The sequence below is a fragment of the Pseudorasbora parva genome, chromosome 12 (assembly GCF_024679245.1).
Source record: "Pseudorasbora parva isolate DD20220531a chromosome 12, ASM2467924v1, whole genome shotgun sequence".
In the NCBI taxonomy this organism is placed as follows: Eukaryota; Metazoa; Chordata; class Actinopteri; order Cypriniformes; family Gobionidae; genus Pseudorasbora; species Pseudorasbora parva.
This window is the reverse complement of record NC_090183.1, coordinates 2,040,001-2,066,935: the sequence shown is the minus strand read 5'-3', so window position 1 is coordinate 2,066,935 and position 26,935 is coordinate 2,040,001. Positions and strand designations below refer to the sequence as shown.

Below are 26,935 nucleotides of genomic sequence, written 5' to 3'. Positions count from 1 at the left end.
TTGGGTTGAATTTTTTCTGATCCTAAACGGAGAGCTTGTTCGTATCTGCATCACCTTCACTATTTCTCTCTGAAATTATGATCATATTATTAAGTACTCTGTGTATTATTAAATTCTTTTTTTTACAACACCGGCAAAGATCGTTTATTCCAGCGTGTGTGCAGACAGGGTTGCCAAGTTTTTACAACAAAACTCGGGGAGTTCTCCAGAAAAAAATGGCGTATGGGGGGTAAAATGTGGTATTTTGGCAAGTTTGTCTGCTAAAATTGGCATTCCTGGGTCTATATATCACATAATTGAGCCTGAGGTTGCTTCAAACCGCGGACATAGAAAACAACCGGTGGGAAAAAAGCAGACTTTGCAACACAGTGCAGTTGAGCTCTGTTGACATTTGACAACTAACGTTATGCGTGGCTCCGTTGCTATGATTGGTTATAGGTCTGTCCAATCGAGGTCTTTCCTGGTTTGTCAGGCCATAATTACAGCCCAATGGAGCATCAGACTCATATTCTGACTAGAGCTGAGTATGACCACGTCAGGCTAGCATTGATCTGTTTATTTCCCTGGATAACGCACTACTGCGCTACTTCCATTTGTAGACTGATAAACATGATTTGTTTTCTTGCACTCAGTGCTCTGTAAATGGTGCAAAAGCACTCCTGCATTGCTGTGTTTCATATTTTCAGCTTTATTATATGGTTAATCAACACTCAGAGTAGTTTCTCTATCAAAGGCAGCAGTTTCTCTCGGGACTGCAGCGAGTGCCAGTGAATTGCTGGCGTGATTCCTCTGGAGATAAACTCAAGGACATCAGACAGACTAACAGCTGAAGCTTGCACACAGGACCAGAAGACCAGCAAGTCTGTGAGGATTATTAATTATGCAGGGATGTTTATCGCTCGTTGAGTTTTGATGAGATGATATTTCAGAAAGATCACAGAGGAATCTTGTGTAGATGGAGTTCGTGGACTTGCATAATTTAATGAGAGTTTTTAATATATATTTTTTTGATTAGCTTCTTGTGTGTGCAGTCTGTATAAATCATGACACCAGAGGGACCACGGTTACGTCTGTAATGGTGACCGCGCATACATTTATTTTTGTTGCTTTACTTTGACTGGCCTTCATGTCAAATCATGTATTCAAAAAACAGACATAAGAACATCAGAATAAAATCAAAAAAGAAAAGCATTATATTATATAGAATATTTGTTTCTTTATTTTATATATATAAAAAAATGTATGGTTCGGTGCAGCCGGGGAGAGAAAACTAAATATAACATTGCTTTTTTTATTTTATTAAATAGGGGTTTACTGAACATATTGTTTCTGTCTTTAAATTAATCCAATTATTAATAAAAGTTTCTTAAAGATAAAAAATGATCTCTGATAACTCTGTAAAGTGTAATCGATAAAGAGAGCCCTTACTTGCACATTACTATAAAATAACAACAGAGCCCAAATTAGCCTAAATTCAGTATTTTTAGATATAATAATCAACACTCAGATAACACATTGTGTGCAAACACATTTCACATTGGGTTTTTGCATTAACTTCTAAATCTAATTTCATTACAGATTTATTTAAACACACATTAATAATCCAGACATCAGTAACAGGTTCAGTAGAATATGATGAATGTATAGGCTAATGTAATGTTAAATGGACTGCATTTATATAGCGCTTTTAAGACCCTATGGCCATCTAAAGCGCTTTACATTTTGCCTCACATTTACCTAATTATACACCGACAGCGGTGTCAGCTCGTCGGGAGCAGCTGGGGTTAGGTGTCTTGCTCATGGACACTTCAACACTTGGTCAGGTGGAACCAGGGATTGAACCACCAACCTTTCTGTTTATAGACAACCTACATGAACCACTGAGCCACTGCTGCCCCAATATATAATTAATATATAGGCTAATATAGTGAATATATAGGCTAATATAATGAATATATAGGCTAATATAGTGAATATATAGGCTAATATAGGGAATATATAGGCTAATATAATGAATATATAGGCTAATATAATGAATATATAGGCTAATATAGTGAATATATAGGCTAATATAATGAATATATTGGCTAATATAGTGAATATATAGGCTAATATAATGAATATATAGGCTAATATAGTGAATATATAGGCTAATATAGTGAATATATAGGCTAATATAGTGAATATATAGGCTAATATAGTGAATATATAGACTAATATAATGAATATATAGGCTAATATAGTGAATATATAGGCTAATATAATGAATATATAGACTAATATAATGAATATATAGGCTAATATAGTGAATATATAGGCTAATATAATGAATATATAGGCTAATATAATGAATATATAGGCTAATATAGTGAATATATAGGCTAATATAGTGAATATATAGGCTAATATAGTGAATATATAGGTTAATATAATGAATATATAGGCTAATATAATGAATATATAGGCTAATATAGTGAATATATAGGCTAATATAATGAATATATAGGCTAATATAGTGAATATATAGGCTAATATAGTGAATATATAGGTTAATATAATGAATATATAGGCTAATATAATGAATATATAGGCTAATATAGTGAATATATAGGCTAATATAATGAATATATAGGCTAATATAGTGAATATATAGGCTAATATAGTGAATATATAGGCTAATATAGTGAATATATAGGCTAATATAGTGAATATATAGACTAATATAGTGAATATATAGGCTAATATAGTGAATATATAGGCTAATATAAAGAATATATAGGCTAATATAGTGAATATATAGGCTAATATAGTGAATATATAGGCTAATATAGTGAATATATAGGTTAATATAATGAATAAAGAGGCTAATATAATGAATATATAGGCTAATATAGTGAATATATAGGCTAATATAATGAATATATAGGCTAATATAATGAATATATAGGCTAATATAGTGAATATGTAGACAAATATTGTGTGTGTGTGTGTGTGTGTGTGTGTGTGTGTGTGTGTGTGTGTGTGTGTGTGTGTGTGTGTGTGTGTGTGTGTGTGTGTGTGTGTGTGTGTGTGTGTGTGTGTGTGTGTGTGTGTGTGTGTGTGTGTGTGTTATATTGTATACAATATAATGGTTGGGGTCGACCCTGAAATCTTAGAGAGCAGCCACTGACGATGATTGAATTACTGTGCAGGAACAGAAATGATTTGATGAGTAACTGGAAGCTGACGGCCGTTTCTCTCGATGTCCCACAGATCACTCTGACGACCATCGGCTACGGAGATAAATATCCCATCACCTGGAACGGCCGTCTCCTCGCCGCGACCTTCACCCTGATCGGCGTGTCCTTCTTCGCACTGCCTGCGGTAAGTCTCCGCGACGAAACCAACAAATTAAGTCTAACCAAAGAGATAGTTCACTTTAAAATTAAAATTCTGTCCTCCTTTACTCTCCCTCAAGTTGTTTCAAACCTGTATGAGTTTCTTTCTTCAGCTGAACACAATGGAAGATATTTTGAACTTGAGCCATTGACTTCCATAGTATTTTTTTTCCTACTATGTCAGTCAATGGCTCCAGTTAACTGATTGGTTACTGACATTCTTTAAAATATCTTCCCTTGTGTTCAGCTGAAGAAAGAAACTCATACAGGTTTGAAACAACTTGAGGGCGAGTAAAGAGACAGCATTTTCATTTTAAAGTGAACTATCAGTTCTGCTTTGGTGTAAACACATCTATTAATCATTTCAGATTTATTGAAACCTTAGTTTAACATTTTGGTAACACTTTACTTAAAGCCTTTATCGTGCATTTTAAAGGTATCCATAATATGTGCATTATATTTTTCATAAATAATTGTAACCAAAGTCCAAATGCATTATAATATTTGCAGGTTCCTGAAATTCCTGAGATCTTATTTGTCATGAGTTTTTATGCATTATACATTCTAAAGGTGTAGTAATGAGTAGACATGTATTATACATCTGTGGTTACAATTAAGATCATGAGATACAATGAGACCATACAGTGCATTACAAGGCATAGTTAACGCATTAAAATACTTTTTTAAGAATGCATTATAAGCTTTAGCAGACATTGGAAGATATCCACATTCACACCCACCCTGATAACACAGATTCAGAGAGAAGGTGACTACATTACAAACTACACTACATTACTAGACTGTTTGGCTGCAAGAACCTGGCAACTCAAGCTCAAGGGAACAATAACCTAATAAAAGAGCACTTAATCAGAAGATTTGACACTCCGTATTAGTGCAGCGTAACAGACTCAGTTTCAGGAAAAACTAGGTCCAATCATCATAAAAACGTTTCTTTTTACACTCCGCAGGGAATTCTGGGTTCTGGGTTTGCCTTGAAAGTTCAGGAACAGCATCGACAGAAACACTTCGAGAAGCGCAGAAATCCTGCAGCCGGCCTCATTCAGGTAATCTGTCTGTCCATCTGTCTGTCTGTCTCTCTGTCTGTCCGTCCGTCTGTCTGTCTGTCTATGTGTATGTCTCTCCGTCCATCTGTCTGTCTGTCTCTCTGTTTGTATGTCTCTCCATCCATTTGTCTGTCTGTCCGTCCGTCTGTCTGTCTCTCTGTATGTCTCTCCGTCCATCTGTCTGTCTGTCCGTCCGTCTGTCTGTCTGTCTGTCTGTATGTCTCTCCGTCCATCTGTCTGTCTGTCCATATATCTGTCTATCTGTCTATCTGTCTGTCCGTCTCTCTGTCTGTCTGTCTATCTGTCTGTCTGTCTGTCTGTCCATCTATCTGTCTATCTGTCTGTCTGTCGATCTGTCTGTCCATCTATCTGTCTATCTGTCTGTCCGTCTATCTGTCTGTCTGTCCATCTGTCTGTCTGTCTGTCTGTCCGTCTCTCCGTCTATCTGTCTGTCTATCTGTCTGTCTGTCTATCTGTCTGTCTATCTATCTGTCTATCTATCCATGCTGAATAAACCTCTCATGAAGTTATAAACACAATCCATTTTTCCCAGCATTGCAATTATTTATCCATAGATTTAATGAAGAAGTCCTCAATGAGAACCCTTGTATCGTTTCATCCCTGTGTGAATGAATTATTGCTGTAATGTATGTAATATTGTAATATGACTGTGATCTCTTAGGCTGCCTGGAGGTTTTACGCCACAAACCTGAATCGCACGGATCTCCATTCGACGTGGGACTATTACGAGAGGACCGTATCGGTGCCCATGTACAGGTACATATACCTCTCTATCCCAGCATCCTCTGGGGTGTCAGATGAGATCTCTTCAGACGTCTCCACATCGATCTGCTCACTGACCTTTCAGGCGGTTTTGTGCAGATTGTGAAGGTTACCCGTGCTGTCCACACACTACCTGTGTATGGCATATTCTGTACATTAGGGCTGTGCAATATTGAAGAAAAATGCGATACAATATTGCTAATTAGTGTGTAAAATCTATTTGAATTATATTAAAATAATTATTTAAAAACTGAGAATGAAACCAAAAAACCTGGGAAAAAAAGCATTGCTACAACTTCTAAAAGTGACCAGCAGTGTTTTAGCAAACATTTACGTCACAAATCGTTCATGTTTCGGTGTGTGTGTGTGTGTGTCAGACAGCACAAGACTCCCAAGTTATTGTTTTTCCCAAATTATTGCGTTTAATAACTCTTTTTAACATCAAGCAAGTCCCATAAATAAGGGTGCTTTCACATCTCTAGTTCGGTTCATTTGGTCCGAACCAAAGGCAAATGTTGCATTTTTCAGCTTTTTTGGTTCCTTTTCACACCACACTGATTGCTTTGGTCCGAACCAGTTGAAACGAACCAAAACGCAGGCACGTGACAACATCCACATCACTCATTGGCCATGGCGTATTTCCTAAACTGCTTTTCGATTGGTCAGAATTTACTTGTGGGAAAATTCCAACAGAAGAGGCAAAGCCAGCAAACTATAATAACCCTATGGAGAGACGACTGCGGGCTGGTTTTGTCCCTGGCCATAGTCTACTACACTGTGTGTATTTACCACAGAATGCAAACAATACATTTCTATAATGAAGCGCGGATGCGGCGTGAAAACAACGCTCTAATGCTCTGCAGACGGCGAGCGCGCATCACTCGTCACTTCAAGAGGAGGCGTGCTTTAATTATTAACTCTTGACATGCTCATCTCCCGAAAATATTTCCAACAATCTATCCGGTAATAATGTCATGCAGACAATGTCAGCGCAGCTAACTACGGCAGCTGGTTCAGTCCAAAAATGATCAGTACTTTTGCAGTTGGTTCTCTTCGAGGTCGGATCACGCTCTCACCACAAACGAACCGCTCCAGAGTTAGTTTGAAAGCGAACCGAGACCAGCTCTTCAAGGAGGTCTCTGTACGCTTGTTTGGACCGCTTCTGGTGCGCACCCCGACTGCTTTCAGACCTGACCAAACGAACCGCACCAAAGAGAAACCGAACTCTAGTACGATTCAGCCGAACTAAATGAGGCAGGTGTGAAAGCACCCTTACAGTCATTGTGTGCCCAGTATATTCTCTACTCTATGCGTCAACCTAAAACATACACTTTTCACAGTGTTAAAGAAGTCTATTAAAGTCATTCAGATATTGCACGCCATTGCGATATGTACATTAGCGATATTTCGATATATTGCACAGCCCTAGTATACATCATACATGACGGTTCGATATCAAATGTTTAATGTGATGTGTTGCATCTGAGTCATAAGAGAGTGTGTGTAGATGCCAAAGCTTTAGAATTGTGTGTCTGACATGCATTAAAATGTTAGGATGTGAAGCATATTTTGCACTGATCTCTCAATGCAGTGGAGTTTAAGAAATATAATGTTGTTTGATATACACTACCATTCAAAATCACTTTGAAAGAAAGTGATACTTTTATTCATTGAATTTATCAAAAAAATAATTTAGAAGGTTACAAAATTAAGCAACGCAACTGTTTTCAACTTCAAATGATGTGCAAATGAGTCTCTTATTAATGGTTTTTAAAGAGATAGTTCACCCAAAAATGAAAATTAGATGTTTATCTGCTGACCCCCAGGACATCCCAGATGTAGGTGTGTTTGTTTCTTCAGGAGAACACAAATGAAGATTTTTAACTCCAGCCGTTGCCGTATAATGCATGTCAATGGGTTTTTTTTACATGAGAGCCACTATGAGAGTAAAAAACATACATACAAATCCGTAATAAAACCTGTGGCTCGTGATGATACATTGATGTCTTAAGACACGAAACGATGAAAGTACTTCCGTCGAAGAAGGTCATAATGAAGGACTAATGAGGCATATATATATTTTGACCTTCTTCGACGGAAGTACTGACGGATGGGAACACTAGATAAGATTTGTCTGCCATGAGGTAAAAAAATAACAAATACTGTTGTGTTTCTCGCAGAAAGCGATCGTTTCGTGTCTTAAGACGTCAATGTATCATCACGAGCCACAGGGCTTAATACGGATGTTTTTTACTCTAATAGTGGCTCTCATATAAAAAACCCATTGACATGCATTATACGCAAGGGCGACGAAAGCAAATAAACAGTGGGTGGGTCAGTAGCGGCTAAGGCAAACTATGATAGGTGGGGAAATTGTTTTGCGGCGGGGTCTGGGGGTTCTCCCCCAGAAAAAAAATGATTTCATAGATGTGATTTCCTCCATTATGGTGCGTTTGAGGCCATATCCCTTTCCTAAACCAAAAAAGACCTCAAACCAGTCAATACCAATAGTCTAATAAAAAGACTATATTCATTTAACTGCCATAGAAATCAACAGTTTCACAGATAATGATAATGAATAAGTTGCATGTTTTTTATGCTCCGTGTCCAGACAGAAAAAGTGCCGTTTACTAAACGATTGATTGGGCCAGACAAAATGACAGAAATCACTGAATTATTTACCGTGGCTGTAGAGTAGGGGTAAGAGACGCACGGCATCAAGCTTTAACGCAAATCAAGCAGAGGTTCGAATCCGCCTTTTGCCACACTCGCTCTACTCCCTTTCCCCATCACATATCAGATCGGAAAGGTATTTATTTTCAATAAAAAAATAGAAAATATTAGAAAAGGGGAAATAAAGCGCTTAACGTGTTTAATAATACGTTTCTCGGTTAAGGGGTAGTCAAGGTAAGCAGACATGTGCTGAATTAGAGACGATAAAAGTGAGGGGGTCCAATACATGGGCGTCGGAACCATTGTGTGTGTGTGGGACAAGACCTCCCCACTTTTTAAGACCAATGATATTGGACCCACTCACTTTTATCGTCTCTAATTCAGCACACGTCTGCTGACATTGACTACCCCTTAACCGAGAAACTTATTAAGAAACTTATTATTAAACACATGTTAAACGCTTTATTTCCCCTTTTCTAATATTTTCTATTTTTTTATTGAAAATAAATACCTTTCCGATCTGATATGTGATGGGGAAAGGGAGTAGAGCGAGTGTGGCAAAAGGCGGATTCGAACCTCTGCTTGATTTGCGTTAAAGCTTGATGCCGTGCGTCTCTTACCCCTACTCTACAGCCACGGTAAATAATTCAGTGATTTCTGTCATTTTGTCTGTCCCAATCAATCGTTTAGTAAACGGCACTTTTTCTGTCTGGACACGGAGCATAAAAAACATGCAACTTATTCATTATCATTATCTGTGAAACTGTTGATTTCTATGGCAGTTAAATGAATATAGTCTTTTTATTAGACTATTGGTAATGACTGGTTTGAGGTCTTTTTTGGTACAGGAAAGGGATATGGCCTCAAACGCACCATAATGGAGGAAATCACATCTATGAAATCATTTTTTTTCTGGGGGAGAACCCCCAGACCCCGCCGCAAAACTATTTCCCCACCTATCATATTTTGTCTTAGAAACTTATCTAACATATCTAACATATACTCACCCACCCACTTTTTATTTGCTTCCGACGCCCATGGTCCAATATCATTGGTCTTAAATAGTGGGTGGGTCTTGTCCCACACACGCACAATGGTTCCGACGCCCATGATTATACGGTTAAAAGTTAAAAACAGTTACAAATCTTCATTTGTGTTCGACTAAAGAAACAAACACACCTACATCTTGGATACACTTGGGGTCAGCAGATAAACATCTAATTTTCCCTATAAGTCAGGCATTATTATTATTATTATTAGTCCTTTTATTTCATTTTAGAACAAGCCGTGATTTTGTTAGAAAATCATCAAAGCATCTGCCGTGATTTTTGTGTGCATTTCTCTCTCTGTGTTCCTCAGAGTTCACAGTCAGCAGTGCATTTATTAATAGGACATTGTTAGTTTTTTGTCGATTCTTCTGTCCAAAGAAGCTTCCAGATTTACATAAGCATTGCGCAGCACTTCCTCTTCACACATCATCCGTGTGCCAACAGCTCCTGTGTGTTTTTCCAGACTCATCCCTCCCCTGAACCAGCTCGATCTCCTGAGAAACCTCAAGAGCAAATCCGGCCTCTCCTTTAGGTAACGTCAGACGTTTTATTTTTCTCAGATAAATAATGCGCTTATGTGTGTTAAAGAATTGAATTGTGGATTCTCAACCTAAATTAATATGGGGAATATTTAGATATCAAACACGTTATGGCTGGGAGATATTAAAGCAGAAATACATTCTTACACAGGAATACAAGCATTTAAAATGAACTTACGTTGTTAATGCATCATGACTATGTTGGCATGACATAGGGAGCATACATACACACAGGGATATATCATGTACATTCTGGAATAGATTAATTGAAGGCTGCATAAAGAAAGTGTGTGTGTGTGTGTGTGTGTGTGTGTGTGTGTGTGTGTGTGTGTGTGTGTGTGTGTGTGTGTGTGTGTGTGTGTGTGTGTGTGTGTGTGTGTGTGTGTGTGTGTGTGTGTGTGTGTGTGTGTGTGTGTGTGACCTGGTAATCCCTACGTTATGGGGACAAAATGTCCTAAGGGGCAGTGTAGGGGGAAAGGATGTACAGTTTGTACAGTATGAAACGCATTACGCCTATGGAAAGTCCCCATAAAACATGGAAACACGACATGTGCGTGTGTGTGTGTGTGTGTTGGAAAGAGTCTCAGTCCTCCAAAGATGCTGCATGTTTTACTTCGGCTAGGTCGCAAAACCGTCGAAAGTGTCATCGGCCCTAGACTCATCGGCATCGGGCCCCTAATTTATATACGACTAAAAGCTATCCACCATAAACATCCAAATCGACTCATCTTTGATCCTGGTGAAAGAGACTCCAGATGCTACAAAGGGAACATGTGAACTCTTTAATAATTATCTAAGCATATCTGAAACCCAAACCACACACACATCTATTTAAACCAGGGGTCTCCAACACGTCGCTCGCGAGCTACCAGTAGCTCGTGGCCTGATTGGAGGTAGCTCGCCAAGACTTAGGCTACTTTGCATCTAATCAGAGTGAGCTAATTTAGACTGACTTTGACATTTGTTCATAAATAAAAAATTCTATGTAAACATGCAAATGTAGGGTTGTCACAGGTACAGGTAGGCTACTTTAGTACGATGTTGGTAGTGAAATTTAAAAAAGAAAATGACGATACCAGCATTTCTGTATTACCGGTTGTACCGACTCTCGAGTATTATTGGTACACGCATCTTTCGTATTAATCCAAGCTCAGGGCTCCAAACTGTAGCCGAATATATACTAGTGTCTGTGAATATTAAACTGCAAATTACTATTTAAATATTACTCCTGCAAATTCTGCGTCTGCGTGAATAACAGGCGCAGATGCGAGGGCGCGGCAGCGCGCGCCAGAACGTGCACACACACACACACTCGCGTGTCGCTGCCGTGTGCCACTATGAGGACACACGGACGCATAAACTGTCACTTCATGAGAATTTAACGTTTCATTAAGTAAGCTGTCATATGGTAATTTCCAGGGCTTGACATTAACACCCTCCAACCCGCCAAATGCGGGTATATTTCAGCTGTGGCGGGTACGGCAGCCACTCCCACTAGCCACTTTGGCGGGTTGAATATAACTTACAGCTAAATGAAATGCCAAGACCGTCATATCACAAAATTGGCTACAATTCAACTACAATTCTTTCTACTTAGTGAAGGCGAGATAGGCGGAATCGCGCTGAATGACACAACAAAAGCGCTCTCTCGCGTGCGCGCTCTCTCCCTCGTGCGCTCTCTGTTGCACGCGTGATCAGTTCTCCTTGCTCCTGAATAGTCAAATACACGCGCACACTGATGTCAAAATGTCCATCGCATGAACACTGTCGGTTATGGCTTAAGTGTAAGTAAACAGGTGGGTAATAACTGGATATGTGTCACAAATATTACATCCATGCATTCAGGAGCCCAATTAAATACCTGTCTGTCATTAATGTTAATCAAACAACTACAGATGTTAAATAAATGCATACATATTAAATAAATATGTATTAGTATCTGAATTTTTATTTTATTTTGTATTTACTATTGTTTTGTATATATATATAGCCTAACTAAAATAACTCATAGCCTATCATATTACATATTACATTTTTCATATTTAGTATTATATTGCCCACCCCTTGCCCACCTGCACATCCCAGCTGATATACAATGTAGTCTTGATTTTGGGGGGTCACTCTGCATTTGAAAGTTTGAAAGGGTTTTAAATCTTCTAAATCAAGTAAAATGACTCAAAATCAAGTAATTTACGCATACCAAAGTCAACTTTAAACATATTCAATGTAATTTCCAAACAGCAAAATTGTGGCCAGTGAAAATGCTGAGTGGCTAGTAACTTTGGAAAACCACTAGCCACGGTGGCCGGTGAGCAAAAAAGTTAATGTCAAGCCCTGGTAATTTCTCATACAAACAGTTATTTAAACTGCTGGAGTGCGCTTCCCAACCTCCACACTATTAACAGTACTCATAATTTGGGTCCATTATATGTTTTTGTGGGCGCCTTTAATCCCACTCATTAAAATCTCAAATAAAACAATTTAGCTTTTTTCCACTTCCCTGGTGATGGTCTCGATGGGCGCTTCTCAATCATCTCACTAGTCCACTAGTCAGGGCACTGATCGGGGAGTCAGCCCGTTGACTTATGTCCTAATCCGTGCCCTGACTAGTGGACTAGTGAGATGATTGATTGCCCGATCTCCACGTTGGAGAAGTTTCGGTTCTTTGCCGTCTTCCGTGTGTCCATGGCGTAAAATGAGGGCGTGGGGGAGGCGGAGCCTTGAATATATAGGGGCGTGTTATTCTAATGACGATCGTTTTCAGCCGCCGCGTTTATCAAGGGCAGGTAAAGCATACACCTGGATTGCAGAAGTGCACACAGCTTCATAAATCAGGCGGTGAGAGGAGTGTAAGCATAATCTTACACCAACATATACGCCCGTTTCTACGCAAGATTGATAAATGAGGGCCAGTGTCTTCAAACAGCTAGTGGCGTTGATATTTTTAATGTTCCTTTGCAGTGACATTAAAATCTGATTGTTTCAGAATTATGTTGAAAATTGTTGTTTTCCACATATATTTTTTTTCTTGTGCTATTAACATTGTAAGTGAGCCTCAAGGAACATTAAAATAATTTTAAATAAATGCATGTCATGATCTTTTTATTATTTGTTAGGATATCCTTCAAAAAGATAACCCGTTTGACAGTAGTGTTCATTGTTTTAAAGGACATTCAATATGATTTTGTGTTTTAACACAGGAAGGAATCCCAACCTGAACCCTCTCCGAGGTTAGTAAAAATCATACATTTCTCAGACACCACAAACAAGGGCGCCGTAAAGGGGTGGAAGGTTAGGACGATTCTAAGGGCCCAGACTGATTTAGGGCTCAGAAGAGCAGACCCCCTTTTTCTTTTCTTATTTCTTTTCTCTTTTTTATACATACATTAAATGTGCTTGGGCCCCTCATGCAGTAAATGTGTATTTTGTCCGTTTTGACCATAGATTTTATATTTAAAAAACGAATTTCAAAATGTCAGTCACAACCTTCTCCCCCCTCCCTCACAATGGTTCATTCCACCTGCGCGGTCCGCGCCGAGCACTTGCTATGATGAAGCGCAGACAGTGACACACGCAGGTATGTCACATCAAAAGTCGGGGCATCAAAAACGGAAAGAAGGAAAGAGAAGACAGAGAACGCCGAAGTCTACAGTATGTCACACAGTTTTTCAAAAAGAAAGGCAGCTTGCCCTATTCCTCTAACGTTATTCCAAAACTTTCAGAGTTAGCCTACTTATTTGTGTTGCTACATGACCTGCTTTTATCTAGCTAAAATAATTACTGAATTATGATTTACATCCAACAATACATCTCTGCTGTGCTGTCTCCGGGTTATCAAGTCTCGTAGACACAGATTCAGTGGCTGCTGCACACCCTTCTCCCACGCCCCCCGTCCCCATCTCAAATGAACAAGGTGAGCCTGAGCGCGAAACTTTACGAAGATTGAAGCCTCTAAACACGTCTTATCTACTGTGTTCGCCACATGATGATAAACAAAAAGTAATCTACACGCTTCAAAAATTACAAAATCAGTTTGCCATGTTCTGTCACGTGACAGTGCTGCTGATCGATGCTGTCTTACTTGATGTTCTTAAAGCAGCACTAGGTAACTTTTCAACCTTCATAATATTTTTTCAAGACTCTTGTGATGATAAATCGACTTCCAATAGGTTGAATGAGTAATGCCAAGACAAACCTGGCATTACTCCTGGCGTGTCTTGATTTTGAGCCCTTTTGGCCTAGCTAGTTTTATTCCTTGACTGATTTAATTATGAGTTAGTTCTAGCTGATGTTTCCTGATTGAGCAGGTGGACCCAGCTAAAGCTTGTTCATGTAAAATATATGTCAATATGTGTACAATATGTTCTGTTGTGCTTGCAATTGCAATTGAGATAATAAATGTTCTCCCTTTTATGTAAATAAGTACATCTTTCTATATTTGTTTCTTGTTTTTGTAGGCTTTGTACTCATCTTTAGACATTTTAACTATGCAATGTGCTAAATATCTTTTTTAAAGTATACAGGGCATGTTTATTGGGTTAAATTTTATCTGTAAAAATTGTAGGGGGCCCAGAAATTTTGTTTTCCATAGGGCCCAGAATTTCTGGCGGCACCCCTGACCACAAAACAGTGTTTCTTCTAATATCATATTTACTGCTTACTTTTGTATGCATCATGTCAGTGTCATCCGTTCTGTCAACACAGGATGTGTTTCAGAGACGATGTTATTGTGCAAATATTTTACCAGCCCAGCGATGCATGTCGCCATCAATGAACACATTGTTTGCATGTGCACGCGTGTATGTGTATATAAGCTTGACCTTGTTTGTGTGCAGACAGATGTGTAGCGTTTAATAAGCCAAATGCACCTGAATGTATCCGTCCACATCAGCAAAACACGGAAACTCCTGCCGCTGCCCTTCAGGGAAACACTTCATAATAATCGTCATTAACAAACATTATGTAATGCAGTTCATTCAGATATGATTATGAACAACAGCATTGTTTGATTTTACATTATTTGTAATAGTTTTTGGGAATGTACTGAATGCAACTGCACATACCGCACAATAAGCTAATTTTCATGTAGATGTAATGCACAGTAAACACTGCAACTTTCCAAATGTACAGAGCTTTATAAATAAAATGTATTATTATTATTATTATTAATAAATTATCAAGTACTCAAAAATATTTAGGCCCTAAATTAACCATTTACTTTATGCATTTATTATGTATGTTTTGAATTGCATATAACATTTCCATTGTCAGTCATTTAAAAATGAACAGGTCAGATTTCTGTAACAGTATTCATACACTGAATGTGTTTTAAATACACATAAACCAGTCCGTCTGGTTATTGTATAATAATGTTCATATTTTTTAACTAAATAAATGTTTTTTTTTTTTTTTACAATGAACACATATTAGCTATCTGAGTACCTGATTTTGAAAATATAATAATACATAGCATAGCATAGCATATTGTGACAAAGTTCATTATTTTCCATAATATAATAATAAAAAATTAAACTTTCATATATTTTAGATTCATTGGACACCAACTGAAATATTTCAGGTCTTTTATTGTTTTAATACTGATGATTCTGGCATACAGCTCATGAAAACCCCAAATTCCTGTCTCAAAAAATTAGCATATCATGAAGCGGTTCTCTAAACGAGCTATTAACCTAATCATCTGAATCAACTAATTAACTCTAAACACCTGCAAAAGATTCCTGAGGCTTTTAAAAACTCCCAGCCTGGTTCATTACTCAAAACCGCAATCATGGGTAAGACTGCCGACCTGACTGCTGTCCAGAAGGCCATCATTGACACCCTCAAGCGAGAGGGGAAGACACAGAAAGACATTTCTGAACGAATAGGCTGTTCCCATTTGGAGTGCTGTATCAGCTGTATGCCAAAATCATCAGTATTAAAACAATTAAAGACCTGAAATATTTCAGTTGGTGTGCAATGAATCTAAAATATATGAAAGTTTAATTTGTATCATTATATTATGGAAAATAATGAACTTTATCACAATATGCACATTTTTTGAGAAGGACCTGTATATGCAAATAGTTAATAATAAACAGTTTTTTTTTTGAGTGCAGAAATCTGACCAGTTTAATTTATTTATGACTGACAAATAATGAATTAAGTTTATTAAGTTAATTAGCTTATGTTAAAACTGTAATCCGATTTAATGAAAATTTGCAAAAGTGTAATTATAAGCATTTATGGTATGTGAGTAAAAGTTAACCACATGCTTGAACTGACGAACATTTAATGCACAGGTGGTGATGCAATGCAAAATTTGTCAATTATACATGTTTTAAGACCTTTTCCAGAAATATTCAGGATATTGTATTAAATAAACAGCCATGCAAAATAAAAAATAAACATTAAAATGTGTAAGTGGAAACAAATCTAACAAACATATGTTCTAAGGATCTTTGCTAAGTTATTAAAATATTATTTCTTAATGTTCAAAAATATAAAAACAAAAATAAATGTTCTAAAAACATTTATTTCCTTGGTTATATGAATGTTGGGGAAACATTCTCTACGTTCTCATTTTGCAATTATTATGGGAATGTCGCTTTACAATGTTCTCTGTACCATCTGAAAAAAACATTAGACTAGCGTCCAACTAAAATGTTTCTGAAAAATGTTCCATGAACAAATATGGTAACTTTGAATGAACTGGAAGCATTTTTATTTCATAAATTTAAGAGAACCTTTCCAGCATGTTTTGAGAGCATTCCCTGTTGGCTGCAATCCTAGTAAGCATTTAACCAAATCAGCTAGTTCATAGAGCTCCAGTTTTAAAATGCAAATTAAATGTGTTTGTCTTAGTTTTCAGTCTCTAACTTTTAAACCATTTTACCCTTCACAGTCAGAAAGTGAGTCTGAAAGAGCGTGTGTTCTCCAGCCCGAGAAACTCAGCGACCAAAGGGAAGAACTCTCCTCAGGGCCAGCAATCCCTCCGGCGCTCTCCTAGCGCAAACAGCATCGAGGACAGCCCGTCCAAAGTACCCAAAAGCATCAGTTTTGGCCAGACAAGTAGGGCCAGACAAGCCTTCCGCTTTAAAGGGGCCGCGTCCCGCCAGAACTCAGAAGGTGAGGAAAACCAACCCGTTCCTGTGCGCTTTTGCAGTGTTGCCTTCTGTATAGGGATGTCCCGATCAGGTTTTTTTGCCCTCGAGTCCGAGTCTGAGTCATTTGATTTTGAGTATCTGCCGATACCGAGTCCCGATCCGATACTTCTATAATACATAAAAAAAGAATAAAGAAGAGCGAAAAAACGAACCAGGAGGTTCCTTATTTTTTATTTTATTCGCCTTATTTTAACATTCAACAACTCTAACAAACAGAGCACTTCTGTGAGGTAGATTGAACAATCAAGTAATAAATAAACATAAATTCTTCACTTTTGGATTTTAGTGCAACAGTAAATATAAAAAAGTCTGGGACCGGAGTTGCGCAGTAGAGGAAGTACAACGGCGATATCAAAAGCACACCCATACTCTCATAGATGCAGAACAATTTATTATGTTGGTGTGAAATAAACAGTTAAGGAAATTAAATTAAATTAAATAATCTGCTCCCAAAAATCCTGAAAAAGTCTGTTAGTGCCTCAGTGACAACTTCAGTCAGAGAAGACGATCTCAGCTGTCAATCATGACATCACACAGCCGTTTTTATAGCTTCAAATAACTAACTCAAAGTAAACTTATTTAAAAAACAAACACTTTAAATGAAATCATTGTGATGATAACTGCCTGCAATGACATAAATCAAGTTTGGGGAAAAAATATTTGAAGTGTAATTTGACTGAAGTGTAATTAACAATGCTTTTCAGGATTTTATAGGTCTAACATTAGTTTTTAGGTAGAGAAATTGAATAAAGTAGGCTAATGAAATGTAAAATAGCTGCATATTTAACTGTTTAAATTAAAGAATAATCCTTACAAAAGCTATTTAATCAAGAGCAGTGAGTGATTCCTTATCTTTAGTTTGACATTAAACAGACAGCAGTAAAGGCTACTGCCCCTTTAAGACCTGAAGGAAGGCTCTGCGTCGTCTTTCTCGACTGTATAAAGTCCTCTTAAGCCATATTCAGACTATGTCTGCTTGGATACTCATCAAGATGGACATGCTGACATACTTCTTGTGTGAGTTGGTCCGTTTAAGCGCAAGTCTTGAAAGAGAACTCAATATTTGCGCGCTGTGAGACGAGTGCGCGCTTTCGGATGATGCACCGAGACAGATCAGTGCGCGCGCTCTCATTCGCGTCTTCTGGCGAATATACACGGGTGATATTAGCGCTGTTGTAATGTATCACCGAGGAGCCAGCACGTGTATCCATCTACAGAAACATACATAAAGCATTATTTTTAAGTTACAACCCATATTATTGATGCGTCATCATGCTCAGCTCACCCCAGAATATACATTATATCCGAGTCCTGATCGGGATGTAACGTCCGATTCCGATCGAGTCTGAAATCACGTGATCGGGCCCGATTTCCGATCATGTGATCGGATCGGGACATCCCTACTTCTGTATCTGTATGCTTTGGTCATGGTTTAGATGTTGTAGGTTCGTATAGGTCTTTTCCGATCCATTTGAAAGTCATCACGGTTATTAAAAGTTGTAGACCCATACAGGACAAGTGACAGCTGTGAAGTGCAAGATCACTGTAGTTTGTGCACTTTTCATTGTCTGACTTAAAATGTCAAACAATGAAAAACTAGTGCCTGCTCTTGTGTTTGAGGTTTTAAACTGGTTAGGCATCAAAGACTTTCGATATACCAACACATTACTTGTGAATGGGAAAGTGCAATGCGCACTATAGCGGAATTAGTCCCCCGTTCTAAATAAAAGTGTAATAAAAGTCCACAACAGAAGTTACAGTGAACAATACATGACGAGACAATGGGAAAATTAGGGCTATTTATACACACAAGGACTAATCACTAACAGGGAACACCTGAAGCAATGAGCCAATGAGAACATAGGACATATGTTGACCAACCGATAAGAACATGACACATAGACAAGGAAGCCAATCAGAACAAGACACATGAACAAAGGAAGCACAAGACATGATCACATGAGGGCAAGGAGGTCACATAAACTAGGAATCTAGACTAAGCCAAATAACAAAATAAAAGACGTCCAAAATCCAAACCAACGTGACATAATCTTGGCTGAAGACTCAGGCTTGGCGGCCATCTTGGCTGAAGACTCAGGCTTGGCGGCCATCTTGGCTGAAGACTCAGGCTTGGTGACCATCTTGGCTGAAGCACAAGACATGATCACATGAGGGCAAGGAGGTCAGGAACCTAGACCAAGGCAAGGCAAGGCAAATAACGAAATAAAAGGCATGAAACATAAACGTGATCCAAAACTCAAACCAACGTGACAAAACAAACCAATCGCCAATTAGTAAAGTCATTGCTTCACTGCAGCTACCATTAGAAGTTTCGGTTGCAATGATTTAGGCGCTTTTTTAAACCAATTTGACCATTATAACAACAATTCTGTGCCAGTTCATGTCAGATATTATTACTGAAGTAAAATATGCAGTTTAACGCTTTCCCCGCCATTCGCCTTATTCACCCGGCGGCCATTTTGAAAACTCTAACGCTGCTGAGGGGTACACAAACCCGGAAGTTGGACTCCGATACGGTACTTATTAGTAGCAGCATTCTGTGTCCCTCACTTTCTGCCTGCTGTGTGTAACACAATCATGTAATGCATCACTGATAATATGTTTATGTATATAGTTTTCATTCGTTAATGTTTTTTAATTTTGTTCCTAATGTAATTTCTAATGTTCTGCCCTTTTCTGGTACGTTTTTCCATACTTACAATACACAAGCAGGCCATTTGTATTCCTCCATACCAATAAATGTACATAGTTACCATTTACAAACCTAGACCAGTGAGCCTATCAATGTTTTTGAATGACTTATTTCTTTCTGATGTTCTGACCAGTTGTAAAGTTATGAAAGACATCATCCATGTGTAATAAATTGTACTTTATTCTTTAGATAAATGGACATTTTATTTTACATATATGAAGATCCAGTAGCTTATACATACACATATCTCCCACATGTAAATTAACTGTATCAACTATAATACTGATCTGCCCACGTTGACACTATATGATAGATTAAAATAAGCTGATAACATCACCGTTTTCTCCAGAATGACTACAGCCGAATCAAAGTTTGTTGCAATATTGTCCTGTTTACACCGTGAAGCTGCTTTGGATCAATCGGTATTGTAAAAGCGCTAAATAAAGCTGACTTGACATGTCCCAGTCTTGCTATTGCTTGAGTCTTTCGAACTTCGTCTGTAGTAAAATGCAGAAATTACGACCAGGATCCCTTCTGATATTTTTTTAAATCCACTCTCCATGTAATCCCTTATCCTCCGGAAAACGGTGAAAGGTTTGTCCTCTGTAGGATTTTTTCCTGAGTGACGAAGTGCAGTGAAACAGAATGCTGCTACTGATTAGTACTGTATTGGAGTCCAGCTTCCGGGTTTGTGTACCCCACAACGGCGTTAGAGTTTTCAAAATGGCCGCCAGGTGAATAAGTCGAATTGGCAGAATTTTCTGACTTAGCGTGTTTTACAGTAGGGGCCACTATTACACATCTTCTGAACGAGTACTGAATCTCCGGATCAAAACAAAGGCAAAGAAGAAGCCGAAACAAGCAATATGAGCATTGCTTATACATGATGTAGTCTTTAAAAACAATGTGATTTTCTCAGCTTTTTGTAGGAAACTTGCCCACATTCAAGTGTGATGAAAAATAATGCATGAAGCCAGAATAAAATTAAAAAGCTGAGGCTTTGTTCTTTCAAAATAATCAGGGGGCCATGACATTTTTGTGAAAATTATCAAAAAATGCCGGCGGGGAAACAGTTAAATGTGCGTGTGATGAGCAGATCCCCCATTCGTGCAGATGAACTTGGTCTTGGATGCTCAAAATACTTTATTAGGCTTGAATAAGTAGCATTGAGATTTTTAGTAGAGTCCTCAGCTCGATTATCTACAGAATTCGATTATTTTCATGCAGTCCAGATCTTCTAGTTCCACACATCAGGATTCTTATTCTCTCTTTCTGTTGTGCCATTGCATGTGATTTTTGTGATCGGTGTAATTCTTTCTGTCTCTGTTATTTGTGCTTATCGATAATCCAGTCGAGTGTTGCATTTGCTGTCAATGTTTTTGTGAAACTAATATTCTTGAGCTAATTATTTTATTAGCTAGTATGTGTGATAATTTATTAATATTTAAGACAACTATTATATGATTGTTATGAATACAGTATATTATTTCATGACATAAATTATGGCATGAATATATATTATTTTACATATCAATCATAGCATTAGCCTTGAATCGTTAGGTTGTCTTTGTTGGAATATTGAAATATAATTTATGATAAAGTCTGTGCTTTGGTTACACTTTCCACAAAGTGCAAATTCAACGACTGTTTCAAGTGAACATTTTATTTAAGAATGTATAGTTTCAGTTGATTAATTATATTGTAAGAGCAAAAGTCGTCGGCTTAGTAATTTCATCCGAAACCTGATAAAAATATGAGGCCGATTCACATGGACGGCAGCAGCTTGTGGAAAGGACGACCTTTGTAATCCATGTGTGTGTTTATGATTTCCCCTCGTTTTCTCTGATGAATGTGGATCCTGATGCTGTCCTTTCCATTTCTATGTTGGATGCTGATGCTAAAGTGCTCATTGAGATGCAAGAGGAAGATTTGAGACACAGGAACTCTCCAGGTCAGGCGATCCAAATGGGTCGAGCTCCCATATTCAATCAATCTAACCAGTTTGTTTGGGTTATGAAAAATAGAATTGTTTTGAAATATTTGACATTAGCAGTATCACACTGTTCTGAATATTATCTAGTCCAGGTTAATTCCTTATGTGCTTTAATTGGGTTTTATTCACATCTCTTGACCAAAGTGCTCACTTTGATACAGCATGTTATACGTATTTTCTTTTACCTATTTAAAGCGACATTGTATAAGATTTCCATTCTTATTTGAATGCATATCTCTCAGGAACGCTGGGATTAAAGTCTGCATCCACGTCATGAATAATAAATTCTGTCTATTAGTTGTGAGGATATAGAGAGATTAAAATAAAATAAATTCTGTCATCATTCACTCTTCCTGTAGGTTTGGGTGAACTACAATAAATGGCACCGATTGACTTCCATAGTATTTTTTTCAATAGGGTCCATCAACTGTTTGGTTACCCATATGCTTCAAAATATCTTCTTTTTTGTTCGGCAGAAGATAGAAATTCATACAGGTTTGCAGCAACTTGATGGTGAGTAAATGATGACAGAACAAATCTGCTAAAATGGCCACCAGCAGTCAAACCAAAACTCAGCGGCCAGTTATCCCAAATAGGATCACCTGATCTTCATGAAGTTTAGACATATGTGAATACACGTCTTTAAGAGGCAGTGTACCAAATTTAGTGTAACTTGGCCTCTAGGTGGAGCTGTAATAAGCAAATATGCTATATAACCCACCCATATACAGTATTGTTCAAAATAATAGCAGTACAATGTGACTAACCAGAATAATCAAGGTTTTTCGTATATTTTTTATTGCTACGTGGCAAACAAGTTACCAGTAGGTTCAGTAGATTCTCAGAAAACAAATGAGACCCAGCATTCATGATATGCACGCTCTTAAGGCTGTGCAATTGGGCAATTAGTTGAATTAGTTGAAAGGGGTGTGTTCAAAAAAATAGCAGTGTGGCATTCAATCACTGAGGTCATCAATTTTGTGAAGAAACAGGTGTGAATCAGGTGGCCCCTATTTAAGGATGAAGCCAACACTTGTTGAACATGCATTTGAAAGCTGAGGAAAATGGGTCGTTCAAGACATTGTTCAGAAGAACAGCGTACTTTGATTAAAAAGTTGATTAGAGAGGGGAAAACCTATAAAGAGGTGCAAAAAATGATAGGCTGTTCAGCTAAAATGATCTCCAATGCTTTAAAATGGAGAGCAAAACCAGAGAGACGTGGAAGAAAACGGAAGACAACCATCAAAATGGATAGAAGAATAACCAGAATGGCAAAGGCTCAGCCAATGATCACCTCCAGGATGATCAAAGACAGTCTGGAGTTACCTGTAAGTACTGTGACAGTTAGAAGACGTCTGTGTGAAGCTAATCCATTTTCAAGAATCCCCCGCAAAGTCCCTCTGTTAAAAAAAAGGCATGTGCAGAAGAGGTTACAATTTGCCAAAGAACACATCAACTGGCCTAAAGAGAAATGGAGGAACATTTTGTGGACTGATGAGAGTAAAATTGTTCTTTTTGGGTCCAAGGGCCACAGGCAGTTTGTGAGACGACCCCCAAACTCTGAATTCAAGCCACAGTACACAGTGAAGACAGTGAAGCATGGAGGTGCAAGCATCATGATATGGGCATGTTTCTCCTACTATGGTGTTGGGCCTATTTATCGCATACCAGGGATCATGGATCAGTTTGCATATGTTAAGATACTTGAAGAGGTCATGTTGCCCTATGCTGAAGAGGACATGCCCTTGAAACGGTTGTTTCAACAAGACAATGACCCAAAACACACTAGTAAACGGGCAAAGTCTTGGTTCCAAACCAACAAAATTAATGTTATGGAGTGGCCAGCCCAATCTCCAGACCTTAATCCAATTGAGAACTTGTGGGGTGATATCGAAAATGCTGTTTCTGAAGCAAAACCAAGAAATGTGAATGAATTGTGGAATGTTGTTAAAGAATCATGGAGTGGAATAACAGCTGAGAGGTGCCACAAGTTGGTTGACTCCATGCCACACAGATGTCAAGCAGTTTTAAAAAACTGTGGTCATACAACTAAATATTAGTTTAGTGATTCACAGGATTGCTAAATCCCAGAAAAAAAAAATGTTTGTACAAAATAGTTTTGAGTTTGTACAGTCAAAGGTAGACACTGCTATTTTTTTGAACACACTCCTTTCAACTAATTGCCCAATTGCACAGCGTTAAGAGCGTGCATATCATGAATGCTGGGTCTCATTTGTTTTCTGAGAATCTACTGAACCTACTGGTAACTTGTTTGCCACGTAGCAATAAAAAATATACTAAAAACCTTGATTATTCTGGTTAGTCACATTGTACTGCTATTATTTTGAACAATACTGTATGACCGGATGGGGTTATGATATTTTTTATTGGAAAAAGACCTAACTTTTCAAACTCAACATAGACTTAGACAACATTGACATAGCTGAATCACATTAGACATTCTTGCCATATCTTACCAAATGTTATACAGGTAATTTTGAATCATTTGAATCATTTTGAATCATGCATAGTCCACATTGACTAATGGGCCTGTATCATGTAAACGCAGTGTGCAAACTTAATAAAATTCGGTGCGCGAGGACGGCAGGACAACCTGAGGCCACGCACCAAATTTCATGAAAATACTTCTAGAGCGCACTGCAATAGGGAGCTTCATATCTCCACAACTCGTCTAATAGAGGAGGCTGATTACAGCATTGAGTACATCACAGCAGTCTGAGGATATGCCGGCCTGTAAAATCTGATTTAAATGCTGGACTGCCCACTGTGATTTTTGCCTGATTTTGAACTATATTTCCCAAAAGCATAAGTTGAACATTTTTCCTGTTTAAAGGCTTGCATGTTCGCAAACAATTGGCATGATGTTTTAGAAAAAAAATTTACTTAGCACTTTTATTTTTGCATTTTTTTCTTATGCACAAATTGGTCAATGTCCAGTTATCAATTTAATCCTGATACTAAAGTCTCATATCTCGTGAAATATTTTCAGTGGCCTAAAACATGAATATATGCAAGATTATTGGGTTCTGGCTTCATTTGAGCAGTTACAGATTTAAAGCAATAATTAAATCTGAAGGCAAGTTTCATTCAAATCCAATCAAAGCACATAGTATAGATTACAGAAACACTGCAGCTCACATTGTTATTTCTTTAGGTGCATTAGATATTAGTCGGATAAGATATTCTGTGATGCAAATAAACAACCTTCTGTATTTCATGTTTGGATATTTTTATATATGCTTAATGTTCTTTTATCAGATTTTAAACATTATATTTTCTCATTTTAGTTGTTTTTAGAAACTTCTAGCAATTGCAACTAGTCATGTTGAGGTCTGGTCTTGCTGTCATCTTGATATCAGATGATTAGCATACAGTATATTTTAATGTATTGTAATGTTTAGAATAGCACTCATTCTTGACGTTGTTCTAAAAGTTCGAGAATGTCTTGTTAGTGTGCAGAGTTCAAATGGCACCTTCACTTGAATGTCATTTCATTGTATTTAAACACTGACACTCTTTGAGTACTTGAACATTTCACATCATACAAGAAAGAGTGTGTGTCATTTCTCTGACGGTGAATGGTTTATTTGAAGCATTGAGGCTTTTTATAACTGCAAAACAAAAGAATAACTTCAGAACTAAACCTGGTTCACCTTCAGAGAAATTCAGAATGCATTTAATTTGTCATTCTTATGAGCATTGTTCCTTGACGTTTCTAGATTTGAAGCAGGTCTTTTTTCCCGTTGTTTGTGTAACCAGCCTTTATTGCCATCTCTCCTCCCCAAACTATCGCAGCAATTGAAGGGTTAATCAGTAAGAGATGATCTGGGGTTTTAACCGACCCTAGAACTAGTGCTAGTTGACGGCTGCAAACTTTGCTCCTTTACCTGCATGTGAGGAAAGCTAGTTAGTCCTGAGGAGGAAATGCAATGAAAGTTCACAGCTAACACCACAGAGCTGGGGAACAACTCGTCATTAGCCCATTTCAGACCATCATTCTTCACTCCAGGGGTCGGAGCTGTACAGTTGTTTTAAGGCTCTGTGGTTTATTTGGCATAATAAGCACAGGTAGATTTATTTTACGCACCGGTCCGGTTCCAGATGGTCTGTGCTAACAATGGGAACACAGGAGAGAGACACCGTGGCCCAAAATGAGAGCGTGTTGCATGGATATAAGAAACATGGGCTGGTTAGTGTTATTTAAGAGATAATGACTCTAGATCAGTTGTTCTCAACGGGTGGACCATGACCCAAAAAATGGTATTTGTAAAAGAAAATGATCTGTATTCCATTTGATACTGGTTACGGGTTTGTGCATCATCAGACCCGTTGAGAACCGCTGCTGTATAAACTCAATATGTGCAGCACTGAGATATCACTAGATTGTAACATGGGGTCAGTTGTAACACTGTAAGTTTGACAGGTCAGAAAAGAGCTGTGGTAACACACACACACACACGCACGCACGCACGCTCGCTCACACACACACACACACATACACACACACACTCACTCACTCACTCACTCACTCACTCACACACTCACTCACTCACTCACTCACTCACACTCACACATACTCACACACACACACTGACTCACTCACCCACTCACACATACACACACACACACACACACACACTCACTCACTCACATACACACTCACTCACTCCCTCACTCACACACTGACTCACACACTCACTCACTCACACACTCACTCACTCACTCACACACTCACACACACACACACACACACACACACACACACACACTCACTCACTCACACATACACACACACACACTCACTCACTCACTCACTCACTCACTCACTCACTCACACATACTCACACACACACTTACACTCACACACACACTTACACTCACACACTCACACTCACTCACTCTCACATACTCACACACACACTAACACTTACTCACACACTCACACATACACTCACTCACCCACACACTCTCACTCACACATACTCACACACACACACTCACTCTCACACTCACTCACCCACAGCCACTCACACACTCACTCACACACTCACTCACCCACAGCCACTCACACACTCACTCACACACTCACTCACCCACAGCCACTCACACACTCACTCACTCACTCACTCACTCACCCACACGCTCGCTCGCTCGCTCACTCACTCACTCACTCACTCACCCACAGCCACTCTCACACTCACACACTCACACACTCACTCACACACTCACTCACTCACTCACACACTCACTCACTCACTCACACACACTTACACTCACTCAAACACACTCATACTCACTCACTCACACATACTCACACACACACACTTACACTCACTCACTCACACACACTTACACTCACTCAAACACACTCACACTCACTCACTCACACATACTCACACACACACACACTCACACTCACTCACTCACACACACTTACACTCACTCAAACACACTCACACTCACTCACACATACTCACACACACACACTTACACTCACTCACTCACACACACTTACACTCACTCAAACAGACTCACACTCATTCACTCACACATACTCACA

At 38.4% G+C, this 26,935-nt stretch overlaps 1 protein-coding gene across 3 annotated transcripts in view; it reads left to right on the top strand.

The window, feature by feature from the left end:
* Window positions 1-26,935, top strand: part of LOC137093820 (potassium voltage-gated channel subfamily KQT member 2) — an 84,361-nt gene that overhangs the window by 40,431 nt on the left and 16,995 nt on the right. For 2 of the 3 annotated variants that reach the window (XM_067458739.1, XM_067458741.1), the window contains exons 6-12: window positions 3,253-3,363; window positions 4,346-4,441; window positions 5,124-5,218; window positions 9,410-9,478; window positions 12,686-12,715; window positions 16,387-16,610; window positions 21,265-21,312. In XM_067458739.1, the coding sequence (XP_067314840.1) occupies window positions 3,253-3,363; window positions 4,346-4,441; window positions 5,124-5,218; window positions 9,410-9,478; window positions 12,686-12,715; window positions 16,387-16,610; window positions 21,265-21,312 (673 nt within the window). The remainder of the gene's footprint in view (window positions 1-3,252; window positions 3,364-4,345; window positions 4,442-5,123; window positions 5,219-9,409; window positions 9,479-12,685; window positions 12,716-16,386; window positions 16,611-21,264; window positions 21,313-26,935) is intronic. The other variant, XM_067458740.1, reaches the window with a different exon arrangement.